General features: G+C 41.6%; 1 protein-coding gene across 1 annotated transcript in view; it reads right to left on the bottom strand.

Annotated features, from left to right (window-relative positions):
• Nucleotides 1–1,254: 1,254 nt before the first annotated feature.
• The window catches only part of LOC137323335 (SAP domain-containing ribonucleoprotein-like), a 34,549-nt gene continuing 26,136 nt past the window's right edge, over nucleotides 1,255–9,667 (bottom strand). Inside the window, exons 9-10 of the mRNA XM_067986819.1 lie at nucleotides 1,617–1,697; nucleotides 1,255–1,523 (exon numbers count right to left, since the gene is read on the bottom strand). Of these exons, the coding sequence (XP_067842920.1) occupies nucleotides 1,485–1,523; nucleotides 1,617–1,697 (120 nt within the window). The 3' untranslated portion in view covers nucleotides 1,255–1,484. The remainder of the gene's footprint in view (nucleotides 1,524–1,616; nucleotides 1,698–9,667) is intronic.

Here is a 9,667-nt window from a genome sequence, read left to right as displayed (position 1 = left end):
AGATGCAAAGTATTCATTAAGAACCATACCCACATCTTCCACCTCCACACAGTTTACCTTTTTGGTTTCTAATAGGCCCTACTCTTTCCTTAGTTATCCTCTTGCTCTTAATGTATTATTATAAAACATCTTTGGGTTTTCTTTGATTTTACCTGCTCGTATTTTTTCATGCCCTCTCTTTGCTTTCCTAATTTCCTTTTTAACTTATCACCTGCACTTTGTATACTTGTCTAAGCTTTCCGTAGTATTGAGTTCCCGGTGTCTATCGTAGGCTTTCTTTTTCTTTTTCACAAGGCAAACTGCTATGGTGTCCCAATGAATACCTGTTCTCAGAATGAATGGCAAGCTACAGCACGCCGTATCTGTTGATCTGCAATTAACGGCCTGGATATTGAGGAGTAGAAGCTAATTACCCAATCTCTACCCCAGGACATGTATAGACTGTTATGGCATCTGGAAGACTGGCAATATGATCTGCGAAGAACATCAGATTGAAAAATATTACTGTCTGGTGCCTGGACAAAAATGTGGACCCACTGCCTGAGAATTCTTTGATTTTTGAATGTCCCCCCTCATAGCATTATGATAATAGGATTAGTATTCTCATTATCCACTACATATTTCATTAAATAGTGTCATTGTTCTATAGCTTGCATTCTATATTGCCCTTGGTTGGCAGAGAGGTCCTTATGTTATACATTACAGGCCATTCCATATACGGTTATAGTCACATGTTGCATTAAAAATGATTTGCAAGATTGTCATCTGGAATAATATTCACTATTTCACCAAATATTCCACTGATACACCTCCAAAACAGGACATTCGGTTTGGCAGGGCTGTGTTAGTCTCGGTTATGATTTATAAACATTCATTTTCTCTCTGTACAACATTTAGGGATAGCAATTGCCCCATTTGGATTGCCAATGGAATGTGGAAAAAAGTGTTTAAATATTACAACTTTTCAGAATTCCATTCCCCATTATTGTTTGAAATTATTTTGAATGTTACCTACCAGATGTTATACAAAACCTTTAGTATGTTGAATCTACAATCATCTCGAAATAATAAGCAAAGGGCTATTCAATGTTACAGATATTCACCAGGATAACATATGAAAGAACAACACGATTAGGGATGGTAAACCAGGACGGTGATTACATCAGTCACAGGTACAATACTGCGACTGCTTTCTCGCAAATGAGTATGAAACTATCCAATTCATTAACTTCAGCTCTCAACTGTTAAGTAATCTTGAATTTCATGCCATTATAAGTTTTCAGTAAAGAATTATGTCGTTTTAAACTTATTACATTGAATACCCAGATCAATTCAATCTTTATTCAATGATATTTACGCAAATTAATTACTTGGAACATATGCATCTAACGTGTTGAACACTGCAGCTCAGAAACTATCATTTTTGACGAGGAAAAAAGCATACCATTACAATCATAAAGAAAGGTGTCAAATATCCAATGCTTCTAAAATCCAAACCGTTTTGCTCTCTTCTTCTTCTTGTCCTGTGTGAAAGAGTGAATTCCACATGTCATGTTCAATGCTTTTGCAGTTCACAATGAACATGTGATAAACCAAAAAGGTTACTTTAAACTTACCTCAATATCATTTACAATTCCCACAGGAAGCATCACAATTCCAAATCGTTCCTTTCTCTTTCTCAGCTTGTCTACTTCGGTCTAGGGTTTAATAAATGAAAGCAAGTAAGTGTATCTTTATACTATATATTAAAATTGTGTTTACACTTCTCCTGTTCACTACTAAGAAATCACAATATTTGAAGCCACAGATACAAGAGGAAGGAATACTTCCAGAGATAAAAAATTCATAGAACAAACGTACATGGTTAAGAAGTAAATTGTTTGATGAGCCAGTTTTAATCTGTACCACCCATTACTGTTCCAAATCAACAGTATTACAGTAGGACCACAACTTAGTATTACAGCGAAGGACGCATTGGTACATCAAAAATTCTGCTGCGTAGCAGGCAGCGTGGGAAGAAGTTTGCCCACCCGAGTTCTGATGCTCCGGAAGGCAACCTATTTCTTTCAGCTACAACAGTCATCATTCTTCAAATTAAGATACTATTCCACATAAATCATGGGTATATTGAGTCAAGTAATCATGAAAGGAAGGGGGATGAGGAAGTCAGCAGAAATCACAATGGAATCTCACAACATCTTTCAACAGGACAGACTCTTGGTTGGCTGCCTTCACATTTTTCAAGCAAATAGTTCCCATTTTTCATAGTAGAAATAGGAAGAACAGGAAAATGCCCTGTTAAGCTGGAAAGGAATCGACATCCTAAACATGAATTATAATAAAATAATGGTCATGTTTTCCCCACAAAATAATGTTAAAAATCTATGGCAAAATTGAAAGGAACAGTTTCAAAGCACTGGATATGAAAACGTGATCAAGACTGTACCAGTCAGCATCCTACAAAAACTGAACACCTGTGGAAATCCCATAGCCATTAACACTAGACCATTATTTAAGGGTGATGGAAGATATAACAGTGGAGTGTGTGAGAAGTTGGAAAGAAAATGCCTTCCTAAAAAGGAAACCACTTTCACATACACCAAGGTACATTTGTGTATGTCCCTGCCACAGACATTTATCCTTTAACAAATAACATTTAAGGCAAGTAGCTTGCTCAGAGCGATTATTGCTGGAAGCTTGTCTTCAGAACTAGAATAAATGCTCTAGGATTGCTGGAGAACCCAGTTCAATTGAAATTAGCTGCCAGGGTACAGTATCCATGAAATCAGCTGCAGTCAATAAAGGAAGCATTGATGGCATTAGATAAATCTCTGCAATTGTACTGCTGATGAAAGCAACTAAGGCAACAATTAATTGCAGGGACACCTACATAAAAGGCTCTGGGAGAAAGACAAGAGTGCTTTAGTGTAGAATTGGTGGCAGCAAATACTGGAGACTCTGGGCACAAAAGCAGTGGCAATGTCAGGGGAAAACGTTTGAAATTAGCATTTGTAGATAGCTATGGCTGTGACCATAATTTAAATAGGGATTTGCATAGCTTATTAAAATAAGAGGGAGCAGGGAAGCTCAGAAATTGTACGGCAGGTGTATTTTCTTTCTGTTCAGTGAGGAGACAGAAGGGATAGATACCACCTGTGAACACTAATTAGGGGACACTGAAATTACAAGGTTTCTTTTGTCTTCATAAGATACAGAAGAGGGAGGCCATTTGGTCCACCCTAGCTCATCCATCCAGAATTTTAAAAAAATACACCCCCTTCATCATGGCATCAGTCACTTGAATGAATCTAAGTTTTCTGACTCCATTACCTTACCCAGAAGATATTCCAAGTGTTGCTCACTTTTTGCGAGAGGAAGTTCTTTCCTTTCACCAATTTTAACCTATACCTTCTTGATCTAGTATTCTAGTATATCTGGAAGTAGAGCTCTGGATTTACTTTATCTATACCAGTTGCAAGCGATACGTTGACTTCCTCAGAGCACCGTTCCCTCTAAGCTGTGTGCGTGCGGGGCCGCGCAGCGGTCTGTTGTTTGCCGTGCACTTGATCATTGTCTGTGCGCCAAACCTGGGCCAAGAGGTGTCATCATCAGTCACATCACATCCAGTGAATATAAATAAATGACCTTGTTACATCAGGTGGATCTTCATATCCGGTGGAGCGGATGCGATGGAGTTTGTAATTGGTGCAGGCCCTGGTCGGCCCCGTGTTGTGGGTCTTCTGCAGCGGCTCCGGGGCCGGCTGCTCGTGCTCGGACCTGGCTGTGTGCGCACCCCAGACCGTGCAGAATTAGTTCGAGGTGGGTGTTTGGGGGTCGGGGCGGGGGTCGGGCCTCTTTGTGAAATGAATTGCCATGAAGTACAGTGAGTGTATTTAAGAGGAAAATAGAGGGGGTTCCTGTATGAGGAGCAGAGGCCAGGGGTACAGGCATGAATCTTGGCAGACATGGTGAGAGAAATGTCTGTCTGGAACAAAAGTCAAGACTTAACAGACAACCAATATTATCTCTTTTTTTATTCGTTCATGGGATGTGGGCATTGCTGATTTATTGCCCATCCTTAATTGTCCTTGAGAAGGTGGTAGTGAGCCGCCTTCTTGAACCGCTGCAGCCCGTGTGGTGAAGGTTCTCCCACAGTGCTGTTAGGAAGGGAGTTCCAGGGTTTTGACCCAGCGACGATGAAGGAACGGCGATATATTTCCAAGTCGGGATGGTGTGTGACTTGGAGGGGAACGTGCAGGTGGTGGTGTTCCCATTGACCTGCTGCTCTTGTCCTTCTAGGTGGTAGAGGTCGCGGGTTTGGGAGGTGCTGTCGAAAAGCCTTGGCGAGTTGCTGCACTGCATCCTGTGGATGGTACACTGCAGCCACTGTGCGCTGGTGGTGAAGGGAGTGAATGTTTAGGGTAGTGGATGGGGTGCCAATCAAGTGGGCTGCTTTGTCCTGGATGGTGTCAAGCTTCTTGAGTGTTGTTGGAGCTGCACTCATCCAGGCAAGTGGAGAGTATTCCATCACACTCCTGACTTGTGCCGTGTAGATGGTGGAAAGGCTTTGGGGAGTCAGGAGGTGAGTCACTCGCCGCAGAATACCCAGCCTCTAACCTGCTCTTGTAGCCACAGTATTTATATGGCTGGTCCAGTTAAGTTTCTGGTCAATGGTGACTCCTAGGATGTTGATGGTGGGGGATTCGGCGATGGTAATGCCGTTGAATGTCAAGGGGAGGTGGTTAGACTCTCTCTTGTTGGAGATGGTCATTGCCTGGCACTTGTCTGGCATGAATGTTACTTGCCACTTATCAGCCCAAGCCTGGATGTTGTCCAGGTCTTGCTGCATGCGGGCTCGGAGTGCTTCATTATCTGAGGGTTTGCGAATGGAACTGAACACTGTGCAATCATCTGCGAACATCCCCATTTCTGACCTTATGATGGAGGGAAAGTCATTGATGAAGCAGCTAAAGATGGTTGGGCCCAGGACACTGCCTCGAGGAACTCCTGCAGCAATGTCCTGGGGCTGAGATGATTGGCCTCAACACCCACTACCATCTTCCATTTGTGCTAGGTATGACTCCAGCCATTGGAGAGTTTTCTCCCTGATTCCCATTGACTTCAATTTTACTAGGGCTCCTTGGTGCCACACTCGGTCAAATGCTGCCTTGATGTCAAGGGCAGTCACTCTCACCTCACCTCTGGAATTCAGCTCTTTTGTCAATGTTTGGACCAAGGCTGTAATGAGGTCTGGAGCTGAGTGGTCCTGGCGGAACCCAAACTGAGCATCGGTGAGCAGGTTATTGGTGAGTAAGTGCCGCTTCATAGCACTGTCGACGACACCTTCCATCACTTTGCTGATGATTGAGAGTAGAGTAATGGGGCGGTAATTGGCCGGATTGGATTTGTCCTGCTTTTTGTGGACATTTTGTGGCTTTATCTGGGTGGGCTGAGTTGGGGCTTCTATGTAAGGCAGGGAGCAGTTTGGTCATGCACAGTGTGACCAGTGCCTTACACAGAGGCAGCCAAAACTAATGAGACCTGTAAGATGTACAACTGTAATGCAATCATTTTTTAAACCCGGCTAAGGATTCAATTGGGGAGGGGGTCGGGGGGGGTGGAAGAAAAGAGAGCTTTAATTAGCTGTTCCCTTTTCTCCAAATCCACACTGACTGATTTGACAGCTGTTTTGTATTTCTGGCTCAATTTAAAAATTCTGATTGCACACGATTTATTTGTTTGAATCAGTCAGTAAGCTGATTCAACAAAAAACTCGTGAGTCACTGCAACACTACACTGTCATACCTGTGTTTAAGCAGAAGGAAATAGCATCAGCCAACAACGCAACCAGCGCTAAGAAGAAATCCTCTCTCGCATTCAAAGAACAGTGGCTAGATGAAATTGTAGAGGTGGAATCTCAAGAAGCAAGATCCATGTATAACTGAGTGAGATATTCCAATATAGTGCAAATGTGAGCTTGATCTGCAAAATATGTGCTGGAGCAAAAATATCAGGTGATTTCTCCACTGGCAAGAAATGGGAAGATGGATGGAAGTTGTGAAGAGGCATTTATATTAAGTTAGACTATATCTGAAGAGGTAAATCGCATGAATCTACTGTGGTTGTTCTCAGAAACTGAAATTCTCGCCCATTGGGATTTGGCTTACAGAATATGTGAACAGAAACTGCTGCTGATCGAGAGGATAGAATGGATCTGATGGCGAGACAGCGATCGAAGCCAGATGAAACAAAGATTCTCACAATGTACTGCTTGGAGTACAAATGAACAACTCCATGCACACGACCACATGGCTAAATATCTCCAAGTACCAGTGAGCTGGCGTAGCAAAAACTATGCCTTTGAATTTTTGGAATCAATCAACAGTGTCGTCCATGCAGAAATTATGTCGGAGATGCGCCAATCTTTATTTCATACACTAATTATTGATAAGAGCACGGATATTTCAGTCAGCAAGATGCTTATCATTTATTTTAAGTTCAGGGAAGCAGCTTCTACAGTACACAAGACAGTATTCGGTGGAATTGTTAAGTTAACTTCTTGCAATGCACCGGCCATTACAACAACTATCAAAGAATCAGCTGGACATGATGAAAATGGCGATGTTCACTTCAGATGGTGCTTCTGTCGTGCTGGGAAAAAACAATAGCGTTGCCACATGGCTTCGGCAGTCCATTCTACATTTAGTAGAGCAACACTGTGTGGCCCATCAAGAAGATTTGGGAATAGTTGATGCCTGGAACAAAGTACCAATGATAAAAGAAATAGAGACATTGTTGAAAAGCATTTATACAGTCTTCTGCAGATCTTCAGTTCGATTTTGAGGAAATTGCAAATGTCACAGAATGTGAATCTGTGTCCTTTTGATCGCTAAATGAAGTGAGGTGGCTATCGAGACATTTTGCTGTTTGTGCTCTGATGCGCAATTACGATGCTTTTCTTCAATACTTTGAGCATGAAAAAACAGAGAACAATGACCCAGTTGCCGAGTATTGCCTGAAGAAGCTCTCAGACTCTACTTACTGTATCACCATAGCGACATTGAATGATATTCTGTGTGAACTAGCAGAATTGTGCAAATGCTTTCAGAAGAGCTGTTTAACAACAATCAAAGTTGTACAGTTAACGAGGGCCAAGATCCACAGGATCAGAGGACAGTATCTCGGTGAGACAATCTTCTGGTGCAAGACAGTGAAAAATCTAATCGGATCATGCACAAGAGATGAACCATTCAAGGGAGAGTCCATTCTGACATTCATATCCCTACTATGTGGTCATCTGGAAAAAAGGTTCCCAGGAAATGAACTCAATGAATGAAGGGTCCGTTTTCGACTTTGCTTCACTTGCACCACGAAGAATCAGCTATGAATTCGGCACTGAGAATATTGAAAAGATGGTTGACAAATACAGACAAATCCTGATCCTTGGTCAAGTAAGGTCTTCTGGGCAATACATCATGGATGAGAAGGAGCTCTTTGTGAGCCAATACAATGGCTATAAGTACTTAATTGCAGAGAAGATTGAAACAAAGTCATTGAAAACATTTCAGGACAAGTTGACTTTCAGCCTAAAAAATGCAGAACGGTACAATGTGGCTTCACAACTAGTGTATATATGTGCAACGTTTCAAGCTTCAGGTGCTGATTGTGAGTGTGACTTCAGCTTTATGAATAATATAAAAACAAAATCACGAAACGGTTTGAAAGAAAATCACCTTGATGTGCTTATGCGGATCAAATCTCATCTGTCAAGTGGTAGAGAAGTAAAATATATAAACACTAAGAGTGGGAGAGATAGAAGAGACAAACATCCGAACCAGAGACAGTCACCCTCTTCTTCTCCATCATCTGGCCTGTCATCTACGGACTCTGGGTCTCAATCAGGATGTCCCCATTCCTCTGGTGACAGTGTTTACTTCTGAAATTGCTATAACCAGTTTTGTTTAATTAAAAATCCTTGACCGCGTGCCTTGTTACATTTATCCCTTATTTTGTACATTTGTTCTGTTTGTTATATACCCTGAATAATGTTTTCTAAAAAGATGTTCTATTCGAAGTTGTGATTTTTTTTTTACGGTGGCGCACACAGCCTTTAGACCAGTGCACAAACCCAAATTCATTCCACACGTGGCCAAAAAAAATTAAAAGGGAACATTGCCTCAGAGTGATTACTGAGAATGTTAACTCACACAAGTCATGCCAGACCTGGACCTGCTCGTGCTCTCCATCCAGAACACCATTGGATGCTGCTTGCCCTGTGCCATGATGTGTCCAGTTGAAGCTGTTTGTTGTTGGCTGGGCTTTCTTTCTTCTGCTGGCCTGGAGCGGTTATTCTGATTGGTCGAGCTGACCACGATGGCAGCCTTCCTCTCCATACAATGTTGTTGGTGTTTCCATGGTGTTAATGTGGCATTTTCACCCATATTACACACCGTTTTAGCAGATAACCAATAAGCATGTCCAAGGAAGTAAAGCACACAAAACGATCAAAAAAGCACTCAGACTCTGCTTTTCGTCTTACCATTTTATCAACAAAGTACACATGCATACCCTGTGCGGATATGAGTATTGAGATCACATAATTTGCTAATCAAAAATCAATTATCCACATGAGGCTAGTGGTTAACGTATTGGACAATCCTGCTCTAGCTGACATGGAAGGTGTACCTCATTGACTGTAAGGGCTTTGGTACAACCTGAGGTGGTGAAAGGCGCTATATAAACGCAAGTCTTTCTTATTTTTTTCTGGTGTCTTGAAGCACCCCGAGTTAACTTCATCTTTGCTCGTAAATTCACAATTAAACCTGCTGAATGCTACTTATTAAAAAGCATTAACTGTTGTCTTCTGTCTATCCATCAACCACTTCTAGTCCCTTGCCAAAATGGTGTCTCATAATTTCTGTGAATTTTCCTTTCCACCAATTTGTTTTGATTGTACTGTTCTCCTAATGAGAAAGTTGATCATTTTGGCTCACTTTCCACCTTCCCTTCTTCCTGGAAATTTGTTCGAGCTCACCCAATCCTAAAAATGCAATGACCCCATCTTTCAAATTACTGCTCTATGACCGTTACATTGATGCTTTCTAGAGTTACAGAAACTGCTGTTAACTTGCAACTTGAAAGTTTTGACCTCATCCCTAACTGCCAGTATGGTTTTCAGCATATGGCTGTTCCACTGATAATTTTGTCACCTAAATTACACACCTCTGGAAAGTCTTAAAAGTCTTGTTAAATTATCTGTGATTGCTCTGGGCACCTCTAATGTTTTTGGTACGGTCTGTCAATGTGCACTTGTAAACAAATTATCATATCGCTTCTCATCAATGCTATGTTCATGGTTATTCAGTTCCCTCTCAAATCACTATGTGTTGTGATTGACAGCTCATCCTCTGACCCTTTTAGCATTAACTAAGCAGATCTCTAGGTTCTTCTCTCTTCTACCTTCAATGTATCGCACACAGCATCAAGAATATCCTGATCAGTCATCTATGACATCCTGTGTGACAATCACCAAGGTTCCTTGTCCTTCCATATCTTCCTCAACCTCTCCGTTGCCTCTAACACTGTTAACGACTCCATTCTCCTTCAGTGTTCTCATGTAGTTCCACTCCTATTTATGCTAACACAGTTACCTCCTATTTCTCATTTA

The sequence above is a fragment of the Heptranchias perlo genome, chromosome 7 (assembly GCF_035084215.1).
Source record: "Heptranchias perlo isolate sHepPer1 chromosome 7, sHepPer1.hap1, whole genome shotgun sequence".
Taxonomy (NCBI): Eukaryota; Metazoa; Chordata; class Chondrichthyes; order Hexanchiformes; family Hexanchidae; genus Heptranchias; species Heptranchias perlo.
This window is presented reverse-complemented; position numbering and strand designations above follow the sequence as displayed.